The sequence below is a fragment of the Camponotus floridanus genome, unplaced genomic scaffold (assembly GCF_003227725.1).
Source record: "Camponotus floridanus strain SB8 unplaced genomic scaffold, Cflo_v7.5 scaffold76, whole genome shotgun sequence".
In the NCBI taxonomy this organism is placed as follows: domain Eukaryota; kingdom Metazoa; phylum Arthropoda; class Insecta; order Hymenoptera; family Formicidae; genus Camponotus; species Camponotus floridanus.
Window position 1 is genome coordinate 885,735 of NW_020229845.1, and position 26,478 is coordinate 912,212.

The following is a 26,478-nucleotide window of genomic DNA, read 5'->3' on the forward strand; positions in this document are numbered from 1 at the left end:
TGCGGGGGCGAGTATCGTCCTGTCGGGGTCGGGGTGGCCGCCGTCGTCGCGGTGACGAAGAAGGGTGATCGTCGCAGCGCCCGGCATCGATTCGCGCCGTCCTCGCCACCGCGCGGTATGCGCGGGGTGACGTCATGGCGCCGCGTTTACGCCAGCAGTGAGGGTCCGCATCGCGTAACGTACGTCGAGCAAGCGAACGAGGAGGGAAATCTTTGTTTGCGAAGAAAAGGCAGTGTCATGCCGTGGCCCTGACCCTAAGCCTCCCTGCCGGCCCAGTCAAGCCGACCAGTCCCCGGGGTGCGCCATCCGTTCCGGTTTCCCTTCACGTTCATCCGCCGATTCCTCAAATCGTGCCCTCGTGCCCGGATACGTTCGACCGGCTCGCGCTTCCTTCGCAGATCACGACGGAGGAGAGATCATCCCCTGCTTATTATTCTTTGCGCCAGTGAGTACACAGCTGTCATTGTATCGACTTATTGTTAGTGGACGGTGCAAGATGCGAGGGGCGCGTGCGGAGGAAATGCCGGTATCTCACGCGCTCGTTCTTTATCTTTCTTTATAATATTCCTTCTTTTTCTTTGCTCTTTTTATTTGAGACCAGCATTCTCACGCTTATATCAGCTCAAAAAAGTGACCTTATTCTATTACAATGTTGTACAACTGATATCGGAATATATATTCGAATGTCGCAGCTATTTGTATGTATATGTATTATAGTTTTACCAGTTTGCGATAACGAGCTTAGATATCCGGGAACAAGGTCTATAGACATATAAATAATAGGACTTGGACTTCGAGCTCAGATGACTATCAAGTTTGAACGCTCACTTCATCTCGATTCTTCGAGTTGTTGAGAGCGTATTTGTTGTTACTCTCGTCGATCGTTAGCAAAAGTCGTTGGGCAACTCTCGCGGGAGTAGTGATATTTCGTATCTGCACCTGTCTACCTGCACCCGTACCATCGGTATGGAGGTAATGTGAGCGGGGCGCCAATTACGTAAGCCTGACTGTATAGTTTCGAACGGTTCAAACGATTTTAAACGAAGTGTTACAGTCCCAAATCGAGGACTACCTGCCATACCTGGGCGGCGCGGCTGGTGCTCTCTTCGTCACCGGGGTGGCTTATTGGGCTTCCAGACCAAAGGCCGAGAGACCGCTCTTTCCGCTCGATGCCCAGGCATTGATACTACCGGTAAGTGAGGAACAGAAACACGTGTCGGTCGTTACTTCTTTCGTGATTGAATGTTATCTCTTGCTCTAAGATGTTTGTGATCTAAACGAAAATAGATTCGATCTATTAGCCATTCCTCCTACGCACTGTTCTATGATGTCTCTCCTTCTCTCTCTCTTTCTTTCCTTTTCATCTCAAACATATACCTGTTTCGTTTTACGAGAAGGAAAAAAAACTAAGAGAAATAAATCAATTTTCGTGCCGTTTCGAAATTTAAAGTTACATCGAACAGGTGTTTTTGATATTGCAACACCGATTCATATCTCTGTTATCTTAAAATTGCTATCAAAAGATTTTCTTATCTAAAGGTCGAAAGATTTTGAAGAAATGGGAATATTTTAATGCAACACAATTTTCAGGGATTTAATGAATTGATTTACGTATTGCACATTATTAAGCAATCTAAAGATCGAGAGATTTTACCGAAGAAAAGAGAATATTTATCTGACAGCTTTTAGACTCGATTGCAATCTTATTTTAGTCTTAAGCGACATTTAAATATGTGTCTGTCTTTATTTATTTAGAAAGAAAGATAAAGATAGACACATATTTAAGTTTCGCTTAAATCCAAAATAGTGTTAGTGCAATTTGATCTTACAATTAATGAATAATTCAAAGCGTATTATACGTGTGTGATAAATAAAAAATATTATTATAAATACATGATTATGATAATAACAATTTTTTGACAACATTTGAAACATATACATATGTATGTGCGACGTGAAATTGAATATGAAGGAATTATAAACACTTATGAATAAAAATGATTGTTAATATATGCCGCGCGTATTGCAAACAAATAAGAAAAAATGATTATTAAAGCAGATTAATTTATTTGCATACTTTGATTATATATCGTTGCACTCTGCTTATCGGTGGAAAATTACGAGAACGTGACGTTTCATTGATAATGTCTCATTTCGATTAAACAATAACAAGTACGATTTAATGCTATGGATAGATTTATTAAATATAGCGTATTTTATTACGTTTTTTGAAAATCATTATACAGATCATCATTATATACATCATAGAATAATTCATAGTGAAGTGTCTTAAATTATTTTCTTGGAGAATACTTAGAATACGTAACAAAATTCTCTCTCAATATTGTAATATTTTATTATTTTAATATTTATTAGAGTCTTTTATATATGTATGTTTTCTATGTGTATCTTTTATATATGTAGGTTTTCTTTGGTTCAATATTGCTTCATTACATAAAAGATGTACATCAAAAAACCTTGAAACAAATGATAGAATTTTGCCGACTTTTGTGCCAAATAATTTTCAAAAGAATGGCTTTTAACATCTTATGTGAACTATTTTATATATGCATATGCAATATGCGGCCAATATTTCTACTCTTGCATTATAATTGATCTCTCATTCTCATTCTAATTCTTAATTACTTATTTTAGCTTTACTATATTATACATATTTTCTGCTCGAATATATATTAGTCGCCCACATTTTTTTTATTTAAAAAAAATTTAGTTAAAAGAAGTAGAGGAAAGAAGATTTATCTTTGTCTTTCAAAAATTATGCAGATAATTCTCAAATAATTATATTCTTTAGAGAATATAAAATCCGTACACACAAAATAAGAAAAAATATCATATATCGTATATTATATATCGTTTAGATTACATTTTGTTATAATATATGACACACATTGATACTTTTTAAAAATGATTTCCGCATTCATCGAAAAAATATTGTCTATTTTATTTAAATAATATTCTATATAATATTCTATATTTAAATAATATTATATATAATAATATATTTGCTTGCACATTAATGTATATCATTGATATTGTAAATAAAAATTTTAAATATCTTTAGAAATAAAGATCTAATTTATAAGTTAGAAAATATTTCGAAAATTAAATATATATAATTTCGAAAAAGAAATTACACATAATATGTATCAATATTTTTCCTTAGGCAACACAATAAAAGCTAAAGAACAAAAAATAATGATAATAAGACGTCTTCAAATCGTTTTTTAGACATGTGCTGTTTGAATAAATATTGCATCGTATTTGAACATCGCATTATTAGCGTGCGTTAAACAGGAGGAAAACAGAAAATGACTTTTACATATTATTAACACATCATTATATTTAAAAAAGCATAAAAAACTTATTATTGTTAAACGTGCTATTACAATTTATCATTAACTTTTTCCCAGATGTACTCACTAAACATGCTATTAATTCATGTGATAATTTTTTCTTTTTTTAGACTCTAAATGTCTTAACCCTAGATGTATATTGACATATAATTAAAAATTTATATAATCATGCATGCATGTGTACACATATCAATTGATTTTTAATTATATTAGATTTTTATAATTATATTTTATTACATACACATACACATACACATATGCACGTGTGCCTCTTGTAGATATGTTAATATAATATTATTATCAGTAATGATTGATGATAAAATATGCCTTCAAGTCGTACGTATCTCATTAAACATTAGTCAGTAAATATTAACAAATTATTTTGTTTTATTATTTGTTTCTTCGTATAGCTCAATCATTCTTATCTTTGACCACATGGTCGTATTGAATTATGCGTTCTATACAATGACAATGCAAATAGTATTGTTATCGAAAAAAATTAAAGGATTATAAAAAATAATCTCATATCTTGAACGTCATTGCAAAAATGATCAAGAATACTTAACTTGACTTACTTTAACTTGACTTACTATTTAAACAATTTGAAGCGATTAAATATTTATAATAGTTCTGAGATATCATTTGCTTGATGTGTTTTCAACGCGATATTGGTAGTAATATATCTACGATGTCTCTTATATAATCCTATTGGCTAGAAAATATATTTAATAAGCTTACGTAAGAGACATCGTAGATTAGTTTATTATTTAATGGAAAATTTCAAGAAAGATATTTAAAAAATCGGACACTTTTTTATTAAAAATATGGTATATAGATAGAAAAAAGAGAGAGGGAAAGAGAGAGAAGAAGGAAGGGAAAGATAGAAAGTAAGAGCGATGGTTATCTACATTTGCATTGTTCTCTCTTTCTCTTTCCCTCTCTCTCTCTCTTTCTATTAATTTCCGATTTATTAATTAATAATAATATTGCATTTTTATTTATATATATGCAAAGATATATATATATATATATATATATATATATATATATATTTTATACAATATTATTTATATTTTTATATTATATTTGACTTTATATATTATTATTAATTCTTTTAGATTTATTTTTATCACAATATACAATATATACATTTTAATATTTATGTAAATATTATACATAAAGAAATTATAGTAAATCTATAATTTTTAAATATTTAATGCAATTATTAAAGATTTATTCAATTAAAATTGTAAGCGAAATATTGTAGTCAAACTTTGTTTGTTATTCTGAAAAGTATTTCATTCAATTGCCATTTTAAAAAATTTTGATTTTTTAATTATATTTAACAAAAAATAAGTATATATTATATATTATATATGTATATTATATATATATATATATATATATATATATATATATGTATTTGATTAAAATCATATGCAAGCAATAGAAATACGCGTATTCTTTGAAGTCATATCATCAATTTGCCAATAGATATCCTGCAGACATTTCCTGCATTTTTTTCTCGTGTTTATTGAATTAGCCGCAACACTTGTATGTCATGTTCGCGATTTATTCATCGGACAAAGTACATATATTTTACAAAGATATTAGCATCACGCGGAATCCCTTGCAAAATGGTGTTAAATGATACTTTTATTAAAGTTATTTTCGAAGCCTGACTACAGATATATGTAATGAGCTTTCCAGATTAACTTTACAATCGCCTCGTCTCGATTCGGTTTACATAAGCTTTTCTCCAGACTCTGACTGTCGTCGCGAGGAATAAGATATCGATTTTGATAAACTCGATGTACGCTTTTTTGAATCACCGAATATATGTTTACACGTAAATATTTGTATTTTTAGATTGATATTATATGTTTACACGTAAATATTTGTATTATTAGATTGATATTTCATACTGTCAACTATTTTTATTAAATTTTTATAAAGTTACAAGCTTTAACGTTTCCAAAGAATTAGTCATTGCATTATATATATATATATATATATATATATATATATATATATATATTAATGGATATAAGATTATATATCAATGGTTCATATTGGCCTTTAAAATGATGTATAACTATACAATTAGTTGAACACTTCAATCATCGAATCATCGAAACGAATAATTGACATTTGATTCTATTCTCTATTCTGATCGTTCCATAAGAATGTTTTAAAATATCTAATAGAATATCTTTTAATAGGTTTTTTTAACAGAATAATAAAAATAAAAATAGGCTTTAAAAAATTTTTTAAAGAACTTAAGGAAAACAAAATGATTCAAGAGGAAAGAAATAATTAAACTGTAAACATTCTATGCATTATATATGTTTTTGATTGGAGATCGTCACTATTGACATGTTAATTTTCTCTTAATGCTCATAATTTTTTATTCAAACATCTCTAATTTCTGAATACTTTATTGCTCCTCATCAATCGATCAAACTAAACTCTATTTAATTTATTATAATCTATTTAATTAATTTATAAATATTTAATAATATTTACAAATATTTAATTTATTGTCATTCTAAAAAATATTTTCTTAAGAAAGACATTGCAATAGAAGCCTACAAAGATCTAATTAATTTGACAGCTAAATAGTTCAGAAAAAAACTCAGAATTCTGAAGAATTCTAGAATTTCTTATTATCTTTAATGCAATTTTTTTTAATATGTTCAACAATTTATAATATTTTGTAACAATATATATTCTACGTTACCTGCTTTATGTATCGTGCAAGTTTTCACGTTACATAGCAAATGATCCATGAAACAAGCGCTCAGTCTTCAAGTGGGCTCGGCACATTTTCCACGTAATCTGTCAACGTAATAACACATTACCCTGAACTTTTTAGAAGTTATCTGCTCACACGATGAGAAACGATACTCGAAAAGAAAAGGAACACCGCGAAAATTATCGGCCAAACTCCCGCTGGCGATCGTCCAAACTCCTCGAGGACGACGACTATATTTAAACGCATAGTCGAGGATCTTCATGTGTAGAATAGGCCTTCATGCTTTCGCGAGGCCGGTCGGTGTCGCACTAGTGCTGTCAATACGAATGTTGCGATTTAAATTATACGGTTCCATTTTTACACAATCAGAAATCTGTCAGATCAACAATTGATGAAAACAGAGGATTATATATTATCCGGAATTTTTTTAAAATTCTACTGCTTGGATCCGATCGACTCACTTTCGCTCTTTAAATGCGACATTTAATTTCTGATATTTACACAATAGAAAGAAACAAACATGCACTTGAATATATAATCCGAGTACTTTCAACATCTGTCTCTGTCTATGTGAACGATACATAAAAAAAACACAAAATCAAAAATAGACAAAAGTCTGCATTGCAGGGTTTTGACATTTTACATGAAAGGAAGATACCGAAACCATACGCGCGGATATAAATATCTAAACTGACTAACTGATATCTCTATTCCTCAGCAATTAAGAAACTTCTGTTGCACTTTATTAGAACTGATACGAACATGATCTATTTAATCATTGGAAGTCTAGTCCGTATATTCATTGCTTGTTTATATGCTATATTGTTTTTTATCGAGAATCTTTAAAAACATTTTTAATGAATTATACAATCATTAAAAAATAAAATAATAAAAATAAAATAAAAAATAAAATAATGATAAAATATATATATATTTTTTTAATAATATTTTATTATTCTATGTATTTCTTGTAGGATTTACATCTCTGGTTTATTTTTGTTTTTAAATTTCTTTTTATTTTTTTCTATATTTATATAATATTTAGTGGATATATCAATTTTTCGGATTAATTTCTAAGTTTTTGTTCGTATTTAAAAAAAGCTATTTATTTAAAGATTTTAGAAACGATAATATGAAAATTGTAATACGATTAGAAAGGAAGCAATTTCTAATAAATATCTGTGAATTTAAATTTTTATTTTATATTTTTGGTCAGGGATTTTAGAAAAAATAAGTATAAGTATATAATTAAAATTAAGTCTTGGCAATTTCTTTTTAGTCTTTGTAAGAAATTTAAGTGATTTTAATTAGAGAAGAGAAACTTTAAATCATGCATAGTAATTTAAATCTAACAAAGAAGGAAAGTTCCTATTTAACAAATGATCGCTCGAGTATATTAACTAAGTATTCCAATTTGATTTAATACCATAATTGTGCTTCAATGTCGCACTAATGACCCAAGTATCAAAGTTTCTCCGTACAATAATTATATATGTGTGGGTATTAATTATATATATTCAAACTTCCTGATGTTTCCAGTAATTTCGTGATATTAACTTTATACCGGGATAGACCTGTTTAAATGTCTGATGACAATATTGACAATATGACGCACATCTTTTCCCTGCGAAAAGCAGCGCCGAGCAGCATCATCCGCGTGATATCCGCGTCGCGAGCCAAAAATTCGGACCGTAAGCTCGATCACAAGCTCGGCTTGAATTCAGTGACCGCGGGCGCGTTGGTCCGGCTGGTCCAATCCGTTTTTATACCTGCCTGTGTCGAAGAGACCGATCTCTTTTGAGAGAAGAGCCCGACGGCGTGTGCGCGCCCATCAAGAGTGCGTGTTACGTGCCGTTAAGCAGCATGTCGTCAGCCTGCTTGCTTCCCGAGCCGATCCACCCGCCGATAGATCTCGGCGATCAATCTGACACGATCAAGGTGATGATCAAGGCTTCAAGGTGGAAAAAAAAACGATCTCGCGATTACGCGTAGATGCGCGTATGCGTTTGTCCTCTCGTTCAGGAGTAATCGATTGTAATCATGCTTCGAAGTTCACGACAGAACTCGTTACTTCGCAAAATATAAATTCTCTCAAATACTAAAACTACTAAACTATAAATATTAAATATTTTCGTTAAATAAATAAATAAATAAATTATTAAATGTAATTTATGAAATTAAACGTAATTAAATGAAATTTATGAATTATATGTACATGAGATATATCTTTTTTGTTTAAATATAATGGGGTATAGATTTTTTGTACATTTCAGTGACAGATGATTATCGAATTTTCTTATTTACCACGTTACAATCTTAAATTTTTAATGAGTTATCTCGTAATTACTAAAGGTAATATATAAATTACACAAAGATATAAGATAATAAAACTGCATTGTGATTATTAATATAGTGAATCGTGATATTTGGATAACTTTTAACTTAACTTTAGATAACTTTTAACTTTGCGCGTTATATTTATAGTTTATCTCACATTTATATTTGAGATGCTAAATATTTTATACATAAGTAAAAATTAAAATTCAAAGTAAATTTTAATCTTGAATTTAAAGCGAAGATTTCATCGTTTATTAAATCGAGAAAAAACTAATATTTTTAAATTTTATTAAATGTACCAAAAAACTACAATGCATTTTTAAACAAATTTATTCAACATAATGATTATTTTCCAGAGATTATAAGTTAGACCTTGTGTGCTTATAAATTAAAATCTTTAAGTTTCGATTTAAAAAAAAACATTTTCGAACGACGTAATACTTGTGTATTGAAAAAGCGTTTTATTTTTCCCGACGATTATAACTTCAAAGATATCACATTTTCATAAAATCTTTCGCGATGAAATCCGCAAATTACTGCAAAGATACATAGATTATTTTAACCTTGTATATGAAACGCGCGCTTTACTGGTGCGTCGAGAACGTGGGTGGTTGTCGTTACACAAGCACATCGATGAGGCCGAAAGAAGCGGTCTTCCGCGTCGGTCTCGGCGGCGGAGATCGATATATAGAAAACGGACGAATATGTACAGCGAATGGGTTCCCACGATATATACAACTATCCCTTCATCCGCGCCCTTCGCCTTGCGTCTCGTAATCAGCTGCTTCGCACGCGTTGATACGTACAATACGCGGAGCCGCGTGTGCCCGGCTAAATTTAGTGTTGCATTTGTCGCATGTCCGATTACGTAATGATCGACCGGACCTCGTGTGTGCTGGATCTCGTGTGAGCTTTACTTGACTCTTCGTCTCTTTTCTTCACAGGGCAACGAGCATATCCGAGTATCCAAGTTCTACAAGGAGGGCAGAGAGGGCAAATTCGTTACGTTCCTATACGAGGATACACTCACCCTTTACGACGGCTTCCGTCGCGGCGCCAAGGAATCTAGTGAGTCATTATTTTCAGAAGCAACATATAATTCTTCCTCTCTCACTCTAATCTTCGAAAATGAAAATAGTCGTTGCTCACTTAACTTTAATTAAACATGTTAATTAGTTAAGTGGCGTTTAATCGATCCCTTATATACATCTCAATTAATTTCAATTGATATTTAACGTATGCGTTATATACTTAATGTCGACTGATGAAATTAAGTGAGAGAATAACTCAAGGAGAGGCAGGCGGCTTAGAGAAAATCGTATAAATCTCTACAATATTCGTGAAGTTTACGGATGCGGCATTAAGTGTTTACGCACACATCCGCGCGCAATTGCGTACGTCGATTTATCTAGCGGACTCTCGTTTGGCAAACGACGTGGCAAGCGAAATCGTGCTATAAAACGCGTAAACATGCGGCTTCTTAATAAACGATTTAACGGTGGATTTAACGGTGCGAATTATCGGCCGGCGATTCATGCTCCCTCGAGATTCGACGACCTTTCTGACGAAGGTTGACAGTTATTTCGGGCACGTATATAACATCTCTTATTTTCGCCTCGCCGCGCGAAACCAACGCCCCCGCAGCCGACACCTGTCGTAGCCTTATGTGACCTGTAACGATGACGACGTTAACGATGACGGCAAACGTTCGAAGATCGATAATCTTGCCGAGGTATCGCTCGCCTAACATAACAATGGGACAAGAAAATCATACGGCTAGTAGCCCGACACGTGCGCTATTATTTATTCATTAGATCGGCCTGCATGTGTGTCTTAGATTCCTGAGAATTTTCTTGAGAAAATGCATAAATTTATGAAACTTTGGAAAATACGAGCTGAATTACTGAATTTTTAGCGTTTTTAATGCAGTTAGGAATTATAGTATTTAAACAATTATAAACAATTAAAAATTTAAATATATGAATAACTAATTATCTAAATAATTCGTAACTGTATTAAAAAGACCTTGTGTTGAAAAAAGTATTTTTTCTTTATCAAATTTTATTCTTTCGCTTGCAAAGAATAAAGTGAAAACAAAAAATTATCCATTTTCTAGATTTCTTGATTTTATCCTCTCATATCAAACTTGGACAACAAACAAAAATAATGCATTATTAAGATGTTCTCTGTGTGTTCTAATTCATAATTTCTTGAATATTATTCATTAATAATCAAATAGAATGCTGTTCCGAATAACAGCGGAAAAAATAAAAATGTAGCATTATTTCTTTTATAAATCGATTTTATTAAATGTAATAATGTAACAGAAAACTATTTTAATTAATTTTTAATTATGCCACAAATTACACTTATATATTTTAATTATAATATAGAATAGTATTTTTATATTAATATTTAAGTGATATTAATAATTAATATTAATAATATCAAACATTTTTTCTCAAGTGTTGTTTTAATAAGAAATTTATTTTCCTTCAATGTTATTCTTGATGCATAAACGGACGCGTATTTTAATCAATCGCGTTATATGTCAAAAAATGTATTAATAAGATCTATCAATTGCGTTGAAGTAATTATTGTCTTTGATCAATACGACATTCTTTTCATTTACAGATAATGGTCCCTGCCTCGGATGGAGGGACGGGTACAACAAACCCTATCAATGGCTTCATTACAACGAAGCCCTACTTAGGGCGAAGAATTTTGGTTCCGGCCTATTGTCCTTAGGGCTGGCCCCTGGATCACAAACTTTGGTAGGCCTATACAGTCAGAATTGTCCCGAATGGGTTCTCGTCGAGCAGGCATGCTATACATATTCGCTCGTGGTGGTGCCATTATACGACACCTTGGGCCCGGACGCTTGCGCGTACATCATCAATCAAGCTGAAATTAATTTGGTGGTATGCGAAGATGACCAAAAGTGCAATTTACTCCTCGACAAAGCACCGAGGTATGTGACAACGTTGAGAATTCTCTAAAAACCGTACTAGGAACCGTTCCTAAATATCTTAAATTGTTCTTCAATTCTTTGAACAATCACCTAACTCTATTAAATTCTTCTAATTTTAAAATGCCTATATTTTATTTTCTTCTACTTATCACTGTCGATTAATTGGTTTAATTATCAATTATTCAAAGTGCTAAGCAACATGTAAACATATACACGATACAGATATACATTCTCATGGAAAATTCATTTTGCATAAGTATACGCAATTTAGGAATATTATCAACGTTATTGAATATTAGTAGAGTTACCGATTTAAGAATTAAACAACACTTCATTTAGCATACACTAGAGAATCGTACATAATGTAATTTCCCTGTTGATATCGATTGCGTAAATATCGGATAATTTATGTAAAAACGTATAGTTATCTATATATATAGGTACATGTGTATAGATTACAAGGCATAATTTCTTTTTAAACAGCGAATATGGAAAGAGAATCATTACTTGATCTAATATATTTATGCGAAATAATATCCAGAAAAAAGGAAATCAATTTCGCAAAACCCATGCTTAAAAATACATGCAAAGTGCCTTCATGATTGCAATATTAATAACAACGATTAATTTAACGACAACATTAATGACACTTTGATTACATGTTCTTCGACATAATCCATATAGGAATATATAAATATATAGCAGGAGCATATATAAATATGTAGTGTATATAAATAATTTTACCAATACTTTTTATAACAAGTTTTTGTCCATGACGCAACGTCACGCGACCTCACAAGATGTGGTTCGGATCATTGCTTTTCTCAAAGAAAACATTTAGAAAGACAGCGTGGTATTGGAAGTGTTAATTTGTAAAGCTGCCAAGAACTCGCAAGAGCTTTCAAAGCGGACAAGCGACTCTTGTCCGGCTGAAAAAGCTTCATCTTCTGTTGTTCCTGTCATATTTAACGTCAATTTTCCTTCGATATTGACAGGTGTTTACGTAAGCTGGTGGTGGTGAAGGAGACACGGCCGGCGACGAATCAGCGGGCGAAAAACCGCGGCGTCGAGTTATACAGATTCGATGATATCGAGCATCTCGGCGCCCAGAAGAATCATCCGGAATTGCCGCCGAAGCCGTCCGATCTCTGCACGATATGTTACACATCCGGTACCACCGGCAATCCAAAGGGCGTTATGTTGACGCATCAGAACATCATGGCGGCCAATTGTTCGGTGATGTTGCAGTTGGGCGATCACGGGCTGACGAGCAAGGATACGCTAATCAGCTTTTTGCCATTGGCGCACATGCTGGAGCGTTGCTGCGAGAATACCGTTTACATGATGGGCGGCTGCGTCGGCTTTTATAGCGGTGACATCAAAAAGTTACCTGAGGACATGAAGGCCCTCAGACCTACCATTATGCCAGCAGTGCCTAGGCTGCTGAATCGGATTTACGATAAGGTGAGCGATTATTGAGACACACTTTGTTGTTCTATTGTTGTCATTCGGAACAAAAAAAAATTTCTAAAAGGTTATACATCGAACTTTATTTGCAATTATTAAGAGTCGAGCGATTGACAATTTATTCATATTAAATTTTTAATGCCACACACTCTTATTATTCTCAAGAGAGCTGAAAGGTAATAAGAGGATTGTATATACAATGTATATAAAGATAGGATTATATATTATACATAAAAAAAGAAGCGAGGAGGAAAAACGGGGATTGTAATTTTTTAGAAAAATTTATGACTTTTTATGAAGAAGACACTTGTACGCTATTTATGTCTGACAATGAGTACATCTACTACTTGAGAATTAATTCTGAAATATCGCATGATTGCGTTCTCTTTATTACCATGGGTTATTTCAAATAATTTATTGCTGTTTATATTTTATCTACGATACGTAATATTTAGTCCGCACTTTCGATCGATTGTTGGATTTACATGATATAGATGTGTTATGTTTTGCAGTCATATATCATTTTGTTTTTTGACACTTCTGACTGTATATACATACATACATATATATATATATATATATATATATATATATATAACTGAAAAATAAAAATAATTCTAAAAATTCATTCTCAAAAATAACCTAATAGAATTATATAATTTATGATACTTATAGGCTCTGTGAAATTAATTATCAATGTAAATAAGATTTGATTGGCCCTATTATTTGAATATTTCAATAATTAATAATCAATAATTAATAAATAATTAATTGAAGTACATATAATTTATTAACAAAATACTGAACATTTATAATTTATTTTCAGAAATTGATATAGCATAGACTGCATATCTTTTCTTAATCTTTATGTTGCAAGAATGGTTTGTAAACATTAATTCTATTTTATATATCATATGTATCTAATAAAAGAAATCTATAACGTAAATTACATACAAAAACAACCGACATCTTTTACGTGGCATTGTGGGTATTTTCTTGATGTTTTTTTTTTAATTAAAAGAATTCAAAAAAATTTACAGAGTTCACAGAATTCGAAGAGTTTACAGAATTCGAAGAATTCACAGAATTTCCTTGCACATTTTTATTTGGCATAATTGTTATTACTAGCATATGGTCCATTGTGTCAAACGGAAGTTGCGTGTTCTTGGACACTATTCAATATTTTTACAACGCGATAATAGCATACTGTACGACGACATTAAACCTAAATAAACTTGCCTTTCATAGCCTTCTTCACGTGCAACGCTCGACAATAAAAACATATTTTTAAATGTCTATAATCTTGATACAATTTATAATTCATTCGGTATGTTTCTTCATATATATATGTCGAATTATAAATATATATATCTCACTTTTAATTTATAATATTAATCTTAACAATGTAATAGAAATATTCCGTCTGTCTCTCGCTTCATTTCAAATTTTCTATAATTAATCCTTAAATGAAGGATAATTGGACATCGTTATTGCAATCCCCAATTGCAGTAGAGCTCACTTGGCACGTCTCGTGAATTTTCTACGGCTGTGCAATAATTCATGACATGCCAACCCTATATCGCGCAAACAGGAATGGAACAGGTGCGGAATTGACTCCTCAACGTTAATTCTGACATTCATCTGAATGGGACACACGCGCGTGAACGTGTCGTTGAATTACGCGTCGTATTTTTTGTTGTGCGCGATCCTCTTCTGATCCGAGCTCTGAAAAATACGGTCGACAAAAAAAGCCAGCAGTCACGCATCTTCTGCTAGTGATGCTGCGGGACAATATGTGTAGATTTCGACCGTTGATAAATGCCCAGTTTGCTGACAATGAATAAAATTTAATGGATAAGTCATGTAATACATATCGCATGGATTTTCGTCTCCGATAAAAGATAATAGAAAAGCGAATAAATTTAGATAATCTCGAACCTTTCTGTTTTCGCTACTGAATTTGCAGGTGATAATTTCATTTATCATCGCTTGACTATTGATTATTGATTATTGGTAAGACTGTGACATCGAATTTAATCGCAGCTGTCCAAATAGATTCTTTTCCGTTTTATAATCATTCGCTAATGATAACAAAAATATCTTATCTCGGATGGCCAAACTTGAGGTGCGATAACGTTTTGATGACGCGGAGAAAAATATTATTGCTTGTAAGTGGGAAAAACATACGAGAGATATTAATATAGCTGATCGTGACGCATCTCATATAACGGGTTTATTAGAAAACTGGTAGAAAATACGATCTAAAAATATAATATAATATGCATGGAAAATATGTGCGTCATGCTCTGTATTGCTCATGTCATCTTTTTTCATTATTATTTTATTCCTGATTCGTGTCTGCAGGTGCACACTGAGCTTCGCAGCTCGTTCCTAAAGAGAATGATCTTTAATATGGGTATGCGGGCAAAGGAGACGGAGATCAAGAAGAGCATCGTCAGGACAACAAGCATATGGGACAAGATCGTGTTCAGGAAGATCCAGGAGTCGATGGGTGGCAGATTGAGACTGATGCTCGTGGGTTCCGCGCCGCTGGCGGGGAACGTGCTCACATTCACCAGATGCGCCTTGGGTTGCGTGATAGTCGAGGGTTACGGTCAGACGGAATGTAGTGCGCCAATAACGCTTACTATTCAGGTTCGTATTTTCGTACAATAACAATGTCAGTCGTCGAAAGACTCGTTTTCGCGGATTTACGGCCCTCAGTCGTAAATTTAATGTGATATTTTCACAAAGGTCTTCGAGAAATTTCAGATAGCGTGGTGTCAAAATGTTGTATCGCGGTCCTTACATTCTGTGCACTATATTCTTCTGTTGCTCCTTTTACGTCATTTTACGTCAACATTAAACGTTTTTTTTATTTTTTTCCTTTGTATTTTATTATGTTATTTATTTTATTTTATGTAAATTATTCATTTTCATACACACATGTATTTTCTTTTATATATTTTATTTATGCCATTTATTTTGTTTAATTAATATTTTATTTTTCTCCCTCTGTCTGAATTTGTAGACAATTGTATTTCTTTACTGAATAATACAATTGTGCCAGTTTTTTTTTATATTGTTCTATTTGAAGAAAAGTAGAAAAGAAAAGGTAAAAAGTATTTGGTGATAGTTGCATGTCTATAAGACCATTAATATTTTATACGGCAATGTTTAAAGAAAAAATACATAAATATAGATATATATCAGGTATTATAGAGACCTTTCGATCATACATAGTTGCTAACGACAATTATGTAAGCGATCAATAAATACTCCAGGAATACATTTTTTATAAGACCAAGTCTGATAAACGTTAATGTAAGCGTGCTATGAATCATGCATGGCAGTATAGATAAATTTTGGAGTAAATGTTAAAGTTATTTCTTATATAATGCGCATTCAGTTGTCGGATATGTATGTATTATTTATTTATTACAAAGAATTTCTATGGTCTATAAATGCGAAACTATGTTGAAAGAAATACAAAGCCTCGTGACAAGCCTATAGTTTTACCGATGAAATAAAGAATTTTATTGTTTCTCTCTGCCAGTGTCAAACTCAAAGCAAGTTTGAGTTTCGAATATTGTGAAAAGCGAATACCTCATCGAACGCCGTTTGGCAATGCGACAAAACCAGTATTATGCGGAAAACTTTAATAGAGAGATATAGATCTCCGTTGTGTGTATGTTTGCGAAATTCCGTAAAGTTTTGCCCGAATATTTATTCGATAGACAATCGATTTATACAATTATCGAGTTTTTCGTAAATAAACAAATCGCGATGCTCGATCGTTCATTGCATCAGCGTTCAATTCGATCTTCAATTACGAAGGCAGGCAAAATCAAATAATTTTAACAGGATAATTTACAAACATATCGATTGCAGATGATTGTATATATTTTGCACGGACAAAATTCTCTTCGAGAAAAACTATTTTCCACTTAATTATGTATTTTTAGTAAATTTATAATACTTTTTTTATCATTATAAACTTGCGAAAGAGCTTGAACAAGTATAGCTTGACACAAACGCTTTATAGACACTTTAATCAATTTTAGATGTAAATTAATAACTTCGTTCTTTACTACATGTTTGTGAAAAAATGCACAGTTACACATCAACTTTTTACTACGTAACTTTTTAATGTACCGCGAAAAGTTAGCATAGTAAAAGTATAGAATAGTGAAGTTTATTCATGTGCACAATATTCTTTCGTAAACAATTTGATTGTAATTCGATACTTGTTTTTTCTTTTCTTTCTTCTTATAATCGATAATTTATTTTAAGAAAGATCTCTAAAGAGAGAGCGATGGGAGAATATTTATTGCTGACAGATTGATGGCATTCCAAAATGTTGTTTTTATTGAATACTGACTAATAATCAAGTGATACGTATCCTCCTCTCTATTCTTGGCGCGTCTGCGAGATATCGACATAACTGTAGTATAGTCGCGCGCACGCAGTTGCAGATATTTCTGTCATCGAATCAAAGCTTTAGAGCCACGTGCCAGGCATGCCACCTCTATCACAAGACCATTAGCTACATATTACGTTATTGAATGCACCTCGTATTCCATCGTAAAATGCATCGATCCATTCATTTATATGTGTGTGTGTGTGTGTGTGTATCTTATAGATTTTGTATACGTAGCATGTGTTATACGTACAAAGTATTCGCTGATATATTCGATCCTGATGAATAAAGTGACGTATGTTCTCTATGAAATGATTCTTTTTAATTCACGTGTTTGTTCATCTCTAAATGCAGGGCGATCACGTGCCGGAACATGTGGGACCACCGGTGGCTTGCTGTTGCATCAAGCTCGCCGATGTTCCGGAAATGGAATACTATGCGACGAATAATCAGGGCGAGGTGTGCGTCAAGGGCACCAACGTCTTCATGGGATATTTCAAGGATCCCGAAAAGACTGCCGAGGTGATTGATGAACAGGGATGGCATCACACGGGAGATATTGGCATGTGGCAGCCTGTGAGTAATTACTTTGCACACAATCATAATGTCGCGAATTTTTATTCTCATGATAAAAATGATCTGATGGATCGAGCTGATCAATCTTCATTCCTTTTCCATAGATTTTTATAATAAATAATATATATATAATACGAAACGATTGGAATTCTTTTTTAAGAGAAAAAAGATATATAATTTTGATTTTAATATTGCAAGAGTTTAAAATTAAATTTCCTTCAAATTTCTTCCAGAATGGAACGTTAAAAATAATCGACCGGAAGAAGCATATTTTCAAATTATCGCAGGGAGAGTATATCGTGCCGGAAAAGATCGAAAATATCTATATACGCAGCCAATATGTGCAACAAGTATTCGTCCATGGGGAGTCACTGAAATCTTGTATCATAGCAATAGTAGTGCCAGACGTAGACGTAGTCAAGTGTTGGGCGGTGGAAAATGGTATACCCGGCACGCTAAGCGTCTTATGCGCTAATCCAGAAGTCAAAAAACTAATCATAGATGATATGTTAACGTGGGGAAAAGAAGCTGGTCTCAAGTCCTTCGAACAGGTAAATTATCGTTTCTTATTCTCTTCTGTTTCTCTTTCTCCTATTTGGGCGAGTCAAAGAGAGGTCTTTTTTAATCGTACTCTGCTTTATAATTCCTGGAAGATTATATATATTATTAAAAATCAGAATTAAAGTTCGAAAAGTTTAAATGTGAAATTTCAAAGAATGACGATAATTGGATAATTTAATGAGGTTTTCAATTATTTTCGGACGCAGGTGAAAGATATTTATCTCCATCCAGACCCGTTTTCCGTACAAAATGGGCTTCTAACACCAACAATGAAATCGAAACGGCCTCAACTAAGAGCGTATTTCAAGCCACAGATAGAAGATCTCTATCAACAATTGGACTGACCAGACTGAGCGATCTCAGCGTACTATCGTTCGCTCATACCAGCACTGATCGTAAAAAAAAAAGATGATAGAGAAGGAAGCAAAGCCTTTCCTCGCCGCCGCTGCCTCTCTTATCAAAGTCACTATTATCATCGAAAATATTCGTTAACCCTCGATACTTTTATTATATATCATTTTCACAGGTACATTAGAGGGTTGCAGACAAAAGCACCGTTTAGGCTAATTAAGGTAATTGATAACATTAAAAATAATAAAAGGAGTTATTATTAGGCGCGTCTAGTTTCTCTCATTCTTTCTCTCTCTTTCTCAATTACAAGCATCCTTTGATACTTTCGGTAATGGATGTATGTACAACTCGATCCTTATTTACGTAAATCTCAACAATGTACACACCGCGACCGTTGTTATTCTCATATAAGATAAATTATAGAATGCATTTTTAATTGATAGAGTCCGTTAATGAACTCGCTCGATTATGGCTCAGGTCAAGGTTACAACAATTACATGTAGTTGTTAATTCGAAGGGGTAATATTTCAATATGCCCAATAGATTCGGCGCGCACAACAACGTCGAAAAAAATACCTTGAATATTACTTAATAAATACATTTCTTGTTGAATATATATTTTGTGATTCGGAGTATTTCTCGAAACTTGAACGTAGGGCAAGTGTTTACCACCGATCTTCCAGACGTTAACGAGATAACAATATAGAAGCGATTTTACGATTCTTTCCGCTATACGAAAATAATGCATTTGATAATCACTGATTCGACGGACACTAATTATCTTTGTTGCGCAGATAGAAAAGAATAGTGAAACCGCTTTATAAGATTTATCTTCCTACGAGAATGGGTCAATATTTTTTTATATAAGATTTTAAATAACACTGAATGGGAATCTTTTGTTCTTGTTTGGTAACATTTTGCCAGTTTTGTACTCGTTTGCTATAATTAGCTTTCATCTAAGAAATTTAGATGTTTGCTATGCTGATTTTTGTTTAAGGAAAAATTATCATTCAGTCATCCAATGTAGTTTTAGATGAATTGATGATAAAATATGTAGATATAGCGAAGATCGGTTCTTTGTGGCAAAATGTAACAAACAAGTACAAGATAGATAATATATATATAATACATAATTACTTAACCTCGCAATTTGATAGAAATAACATATTTTGAAGTCTCTGATTTCAAATAAATATAACTTCCAAATCACATCTGATGGATCTGGCCGAAGAGAATACCTTTGTTCTCTTTAACTTTTAGATTTAAAACTATAATATATCACAATGCACGCGACAATTATGAGTACTAATGCTATCGCTGCTAAGATAATTCTCTGTTGAAGGCTCCGAAAGATCATCCCTGATAATAATCGAGACCCGCGCCCTAATTCTGCATCCGTTTCGCGTAACTTGAAAAACAAGGGACAATGTTATTATGCACTAATATTAATATTATTTTGTACTTTTTTTAATTGGCGCGTCGATTTCATGCTTTATACTTCATAATTGTATAATCAATATCTTACCCTTCCTCTGCTTCGTTGTATCGTTTCTCGCTGCTCGTGAAGTTCCTTTAGCACCTGAGAGCCGATTTCCTCTGTTTCCAACGCCATACGATAACCATTTTGTAACGTGCGTCCTGTCCTTTCTATCCTCTCGGATGCATCCAATAGTCTTTTTCTTTGGTCTTCTGTTACATTGTTGTCCCATGACTCATCTACTGTTATCTCTATCGCGTCCTCTTTTGGTTTTTTCGCCGTTTGAAACTCTTGCGTTAAGCGTTTTAATTCCGCTCTGTGACTTTCTACACGACCGCGCAGCCGATCACGAGCAGTTCCATTTATCCCACGAACTTCCAACTCCATTTGCTCCAGCTGCAAGTTAAATAGACTCTGATCTGACAAATATTTTGTAATAAAATATTGCAAATGAAAGTGAAGAGAAGAGATAAACATATTTAAACACATAATTGTGATTCTGATTTTATTAGACTACTTATAGCCTATCCTAATTTTTATTTTTATTTTTTATTTTTATATTTTTAATTTTGTTGCTTCAATTGTAAAATCAATTTTTCACTATTTCAAATGTAATAAATTAAACATTTTTTCATATACTTTTTTGATATTTAACATTTCCATAAAAATTTATCTATAAGTATAATTCTTTGAATGCTTACTTAAAATGGAGAGAATAAAATTTTGTCAATATCCATTAAAAGTTAAAAAGTTTGAAATTTTCAAACAATAATTCAATATATCTTTGTTAAGGAAAAATTGATTTTTAAAATTGAACATTTGTATAAAAAAAATGTGAAGTTACAAATCTAAAGCTTTTGCAGTCCGTTAAAAAATCCATTTAACTGCTTCAAGTATCATACATCAGAGACACTTGTGATCTCATTTAGATTTTTAGATTATTCATGCAAAACACATTACCCTCGTGCTTCAATCATAAACATTATGTAAATCAGTCTTTCAATAGTCAACACATAATCATACCTATTGAACGCAAAAACATCTAATGTTGTATACATGCTTTTTACAACGTATCACGTCAAGTTCTTACAAAAAAAGCTTATATAAATTATAAAATAATTTAATATAATTATAAAATAATTTAATATAATTATAAAATAATGAAATAATTTTCTAACCCTACACAACACACTACGCATCTTTCGATAATTGACAAGGTGAGATCTCCAAGGACTTTGCTTTGAGATTATAATGTAAAAGAGAATGTAAATTGAAATTACCAATTCTTGAGCCTCTTCAATTTGCCGGTCCACATCTTGAATAAAGGCCCTTTTCTCACCTGTAAATTACGTCACGTGTATCGATTGACATTCTTAAAGGCCGATCTCGCGTGGCAATCGCTTTGTGCATCGAACACGTTGTAAAGCGCATTCTTTACGACGCGTTTAATCGCGTTTCGATGATTTCTTACCGCCGCTCTGGATTCTAATCCGGCCGATTTTTGCGGTAATGTCAGCTGTCAGAACGGCGTACTGCTGTTCGTAGTTGTCGATGAGCGACGCCATCTTGGACAACGGTGTGTCATCGACTATCGACGCGAATCAGATGGCGGTTCCGACTACCTACGCGACAAGAGGTCTGTTCCTTTTAGCTGCACTGCTACACTAGTGCAATAAGTTAGAAAGAGACAAACATACTTTCTTTCACTCTAATTGCACTAGTGCAGCAGTGCAGATAAAAAGAACAGGTTCAAGGCAATAAAACAGAGAAGATTGATCACAATAAAGATAATCCGTGTCTTCTTCGATAAAATTGTCACGAAAGCCATTATAACGTGTAAAAAATATTCTAATTTATTTTTTTAGATATTTACGTAAATAGGATATTAAATTAAATTGCTCTGGAAATCGTAAAAAAATAAGGTCAAACGTCAGAATCATACATATATTATTTATATTTAGATTATTCTTTTTTGTGACGTTATTTTTCTAAGAGATATTTTAATATTCAAATTAACATGTGTATAAGGTTTAAAATATTAGTTTATGCGCTGTGTTTAAAATAGATTATTGTTCTTTATTTAATTTCTTGTTAATAATGCATTTAAATAATGTCACGAATACAAGAATTAAAGAAAAATTTATTGCTTGAGGAATTATATTCTAGTGCATATGTAATCAATTTCTTCAATATATTATGAACAAGTTTTGCTTTGAAAACGATCAATGACATCATAAATTTGGTCGTATTATTAAAAACACTTGAATTATTATTATAGATTAATCAGTGAAATATATTTTAAGTATAATATAAATGTTTGATCGATTAATCAGCAAAGAATCTTTGCTTTGGAACAAAAAGTAATCAACTTTACATACCTTTTTTAAGACTGAATTATTAGTATATTATTTGTATTAATCAGAGATTTGTATTAATTCAAAGCCCATTTTTTGGAACATACGTTTATGACAAATTGAAGTTAATCATTTTTAAAGCGATCAAACTTGCTTCATTCAAAAGTACTAGATCTGTTCGCGTTGCTCGTATTCTTTTCCTCTTTTTAACGCTCGAAGACATATTCATCTCACTTCAAATGTAGGAATTTTTCGGAAGTGCAAGCAACGCGAACAGACTTGATTCATGGATTTAAAAGGCAGGGAGAGGAAGAATTAAATGAAATTTTAGAAATTTGGCCACGAAAGCAACACGTCATATGATTTGCTCACCAATCACGGCTGCCAAATCTCGCGCGTTCAGCCAATCGTCGACGATTTGGACCGGCGTGCACGGGCCGGCTTCCGCCCGAAAGCGGCGAGTAGTCGGTCGACAACCACCGACAGCGACGATCGCCGTCGTCGACAATCGCGATGAAAATGGCCGCCGAGGTGAGGTGGCTCCTGGCCTTTTTGATATCGTGCGCCGTCCCGTTCTCCTGTGGCGAGACGCCGCATCGGAAATTCGAGTACAAGTACTCGTTCAAGCCACCGTATCTCGCGCAGAAGGACGGCACCGTACCGTTCTGGGAATACGGCGGAAGTGAGTATATCGCGACTCGTCGCGTGTAACCTAACCAAGAAGTCGACACCTGTCGCGCTGACGTTCCGTATGTTGTACTCGTGCGGCGTCAATTTATGTCGAGAGGATTTGAGTCCTCCTTTTTCTCGAGTTTTTTCGAGCTCCAAGACGAGCGACGCCTGAATCGCCATCTCTTTAATGCGTAACGCGTTATACGCATATTACTTTAAAAGATCAAAACACTGATGACGTGTGTACATACACGTTTCTCGTATGCGTGTAAAAATAATATAAAAAATCATCCCTGAGGCAGAATTGCATTGATCTCTAATCTGCGTATAATTAGATGTTTTTTAGAAAAAGATATTTATTAACTGGCGAGCGTTTGTTTCTTAATAATTTTTTTTATGTATTTTTTTTAATTAGATGAATGGAAAATGGAATTTTTTGTTGTATGAAAAGATTATTTTTAATAAATGAAATGTATATATATATATTAAAGTATCATATATAATAATCAAAACATATATTTTCTTTCATATGTCTAATAGATATTCATCATTGAAATATTGTTAAATATGTTGAATTTAATTAAGCATATGTTTTATTTATTTTAATTTATCTATTAAATCACTTATTATTACTCCATATGTGATTCTACGTACAATATATATAAACTGAAATATATATATATAAAATATATTTATGTAAAATGTTTAATTAACAATGTATGTATATATGTAAATATATATAATATATTTAATTAACAATTAAAAAAAGAGGTTTAGAGACATTTAAAATACATTTATATTTTAAATTACAGATACTATTGCTAGTTCAGAAAATGTCAGAGTAGCACCGTCACTTAAAAGTCAAAAAGGTTTGTATAGAAATATATATATTAGAAATTTATCAATGTTAACATAAAATTTTTCATAAAAATATTATGATGAAAAGCTTCAACATTATTGTATGAGAAAAAAATCTTAAATTTTGCTATTATAAAAAAAGAGATTTAAGTACTTAAAATATAATTTTAATTTTAAACAAATAACATTAAATTTAATTACATTATTGATAGTTTACAACATTTTCTCTTGCAAAATGATCTAAAATTTAAAAAAATATTGTATTTAGGTGCAATATGGTCGAAGCTACCAGTAACTTTCGACTGGTGGGAGGTAGACTTAGTATTCCGTATAAGTGGACGGTCAAGGATAGGAGCAGATGGTTTAGCATTTTGGTATACAACTGCCCAAGGTGCCTATAATGGTACCGTTTTTGGTAGTTCGGATCTTTGGACAGGCCTGGGAATTTTCTTTGATTCATTTGATAATGACAATAAGCACAACAATCCATATATTATGGCTATTGTCAATGATGGCACAAAGATCTTTGATCACGCAAAGTAAATTATTTTATTTAGTTTTATTTAGCAACTTGCACATGTGACATATTCTAAGTATTTATTTTACATAATCCTGTTTTATTTTGTTTCACAATAGTGATGGCTCTACACAGCAATTGGCAGGCTGTTTGCGAGATTTTCGTAATAAACCTTTTGCCACGCGAGCACGGATAGAATATTATAAGAATACATTAACGGTGAGCACACGCGAAAATTTTCTAGTAAGTCTTATACTTTATTTCAACTATCTGATTAATTAACTTATTTCATCTGTTTAGTTGATGTTTCACAATGGCATGACAAACAATGATCAAGATTATGAAATGTGCTTTCGATTTGATAATGTTGTGTTACCGAAAAATGGATTCTTTGGAATTTCCGCTGCTACTGGTATGTTATATAACAAAAATATTGAAATATTGTTACATAAAAAAAAATATATGTAGGCGAAAATGTATAGTTATTTTATTTCAAATCAAATTCTATCCTTTTCATACATTTTTATCTACCTAGGTGGTCTGGCCGACGATCATGATATCTTACATTTTCTAACCCTCTCTTTGTATCCTCCCGGACAGTTACCAGTTGATGCGCATAAAGTTTCTTTAGAGGAACAGGCAAAGCTTCAACAGGAATACTTTGACTACCAAAAGAAACTAGATGAGCAGAAAGAGGAATATCGCAAGTAGGCATATACACCTGCCACACACTTTTATGATACAATGACGCATTGATGTTAATATTGATGTGTTATTCTAACAGAGAACATCCAGATAAGTTTCGCAAACAGGAATACGAAGAATATTATGAAACGGAGGGCCAGAAAGAATTACGGCAGATATTCAATGGACAAAGTCAGATGTTTGATGCCTTGCGTGAACTTAACAGGAAATTAGATGAAATTGTTGGAAGGCAAGAGAGAGCATTGAGTTTGATATCACAAGTTCAAGCGGTCCAAGGAGGTAAATCACTCATATTATTTACATTATTATTATAATTTATATTATAATTTACATCAATATATTGATAAATTTGATTTAAATTCATTGATTAGGTATGCAAGTGAATGGTCAATTAGGACAACAACCTGTAGCAATTGATTCCGTCGGCATACGTCGGCAGGAAGTCGATGCTGTGCTAAATAATCAAAATATCATATTAAGTGCGGCCAAGGAAATCAAGTCTTTTGTGGGAGACCTTCATACTAAGACTGATTCTATTCTTAACAATCAAGCGCGCGCTCCGACTGCACAGGTTCATATTACTTACTTGTTCTAAGAATAGCGATAAAATTTTTTAGAGGATTCTTTTATGATATATAATTACACAGGTGCAGCCAATGGGATACGATCATCAGTCATTAATGGCAGAGATACGAGACGGACTGAATACATTGAAGAAAGATAGTAAAATTACAGGAAGCGCGGATTGTCCTAATTGTTTATCAGTCAGCATGTTCTTGCTGTTCATCGCGATACAAATGATAATATTATTTGTGTATAGCATTTACCGGTAATTATATATAATAAAGTCTTATTACATGCAAAGAAATACATACATAATGCTAATTTTATTTTTGCTTCACAGAGACAATAAAGAAGCGCAAATGAAGAAACTCTACTAATACACATCATCTGTGGTGATTTTGCAACACATTCTCATTTGTGAATTATGTGACTCAATATTTTTATTATTCATTATTCATGTCCGCGAAGTGTCTCTCGAGATTTGTACAATAAATATATTATCTTTGTTAGATTGATTTG

General features: G+C 32.6%; 3 protein-coding genes across 6 annotated transcripts; 2 read left to right on the forward strand and 1 right to left on the reverse strand.

Moving 5' to 3' along the window:
• Positions 1-81: 81 nt before the first annotated feature.
• On the forward strand, positions 82-18,857 carry LOC105252459 (long-chain-fatty-acid--CoA ligase 1). Of its 3 annotated transcripts, none has more exons than XM_025414093.1 (9): positions 82-445; positions 1,047-1,192; positions 9,411-9,534; positions 11,101-11,437; positions 12,433-12,901; positions 15,269-15,559; positions 17,679-17,900; positions 18,134-18,451; positions 18,668-18,857. In XM_025414093.1, coding segments are annotated over exons 1-9 (2,046 nt in total). In that variant the 5' UTR covers positions 82-444; the 3' UTR covers positions 18,806-18,857. The 3 variants fall into 3 exon arrangements, with proteins under 3 accessions (XP_025269878.1, XP_025269879.1, XP_025269880.1); XM_025414094.1 differs by lacking the exon at positions 82-445 and adding an exon at positions 794-972 and having other exon boundaries at positions 1,055-1,192; XM_025414095.1 differs by lacking the exons at positions 82-445; positions 1,047-1,192 and adding an exon at positions 7,856-8,067.
• Positions 18,858-19,722: 865 nt separating this feature from the next.
• LOC105252454 (vesicle transport through interaction with t-SNAREs homolog 1A) lies at positions 19,723-23,033 on the reverse strand. 2 transcript variants are annotated; one of them, XM_025414097.1, is made up of 5 exons: positions 23,016-23,033; positions 21,761-21,911; positions 21,570-21,628; positions 20,338-20,685; positions 19,723-20,220 (listed from the first exon to the last, which is right to left on the reverse strand). In XM_025414097.1, the coding sequence occupies exons 2-5, from the start codon at positions 21,852-21,854 to the stop codon at positions 20,062-20,064; spliced, it is 660 nt and encodes a 219-aa protein (XP_025269882.1). In that variant the 5' UTR covers positions 21,855-21,911; positions 23,016-23,033; the 3' UTR covers positions 19,723-20,061. The 2 variants fall into 2 exon arrangements, with proteins under 2 accessions (XP_025269882.1, XP_011258112.1); XM_011259810.3 differs by lacking the exon at positions 23,016-23,033 and having other exon boundaries at positions 21,761-21,949.
• Positions 23,034-23,102: 69 nt separating this feature from the next.
• Positions 23,103-26,478, forward strand: LOC105252455 (protein ERGIC-53). The gene is made up of 10 exons (XM_011259812.3): positions 23,103-23,325; positions 24,128-24,184; positions 24,442-24,712; positions 24,810-24,909; positions 24,991-25,102; positions 25,226-25,397; positions 25,475-25,674; positions 25,767-25,966; positions 26,043-26,224; positions 26,300-26,478. The coding sequence occupies exons 1-10, from the start codon at positions 23,157-23,159 to the stop codon at positions 26,334-26,336; spliced, it is 1,500 nt and encodes a 499-aa protein (XP_011258114.1). The 5' UTR covers positions 23,103-23,156; the 3' UTR covers positions 26,337-26,478.

Excerpts from the sequence above, each read along its gene's own strand:
- LOC105252459 (XM_025414093.1), top strand. Across the intron at positions 11,438-12,432 it reads CTCCTCGACAAAGCACCGAG|GTGTTTACGTAAGCTGGTGG; the intron begins GTATGTGACAAC and ends CGATATTGACAG. Across the intron at positions 17,901-18,133 it reads ATATTGGCATGTGGCAGCCT|AATGGAACGTTAAAAATAAT; the intron begins GTGAGTAATTAC and ends AATTTCTTCCAG.
- LOC105252454 (XM_025414097.1), bottom strand. The coding sequence starts at position 21,854 with ATGGCGTCGCTCATCGACAACTACGAACAGCAGTACGCCGTTCTGACA. Across the intron at positions 20,686-21,569 it reads TTGAAGAGGCTCAAGAATTG|CTGGAGCAAATGGAGTTGGA; the intron begins GTAATTTCAATT and ends TTTAACTTGCAG. Across the intron at positions 20,221-20,337 it reads TACAACGAAGCAGAGGAAGG|TTACGCGAAACGGATGCAGA; the intron begins GTAAGATATTGA and ends TTGTTTTTCAAG.
- LOC105252455 (XM_011259812.3), top strand. The coding sequence starts at position 23,157 with ATGAAAATGGCCGCCGAGGTGAGGTGGCTCCTGGCCTTTTTGATATCG. Across the intron at positions 24,185-24,441 it reads GTCACTTAAAAGTCAAAAAG|GTGCAATATGGTCGAAGCTA; the intron begins GTTTGTATAGAA and ends TATTGTATTTAG. Across the intron at positions 24,910-24,990 it reads ATTATAAGAATACATTAACG|TTGATGTTTCACAATGGCAT; the intron begins GTGAGCACACGC and ends TCATCTGTTTAG.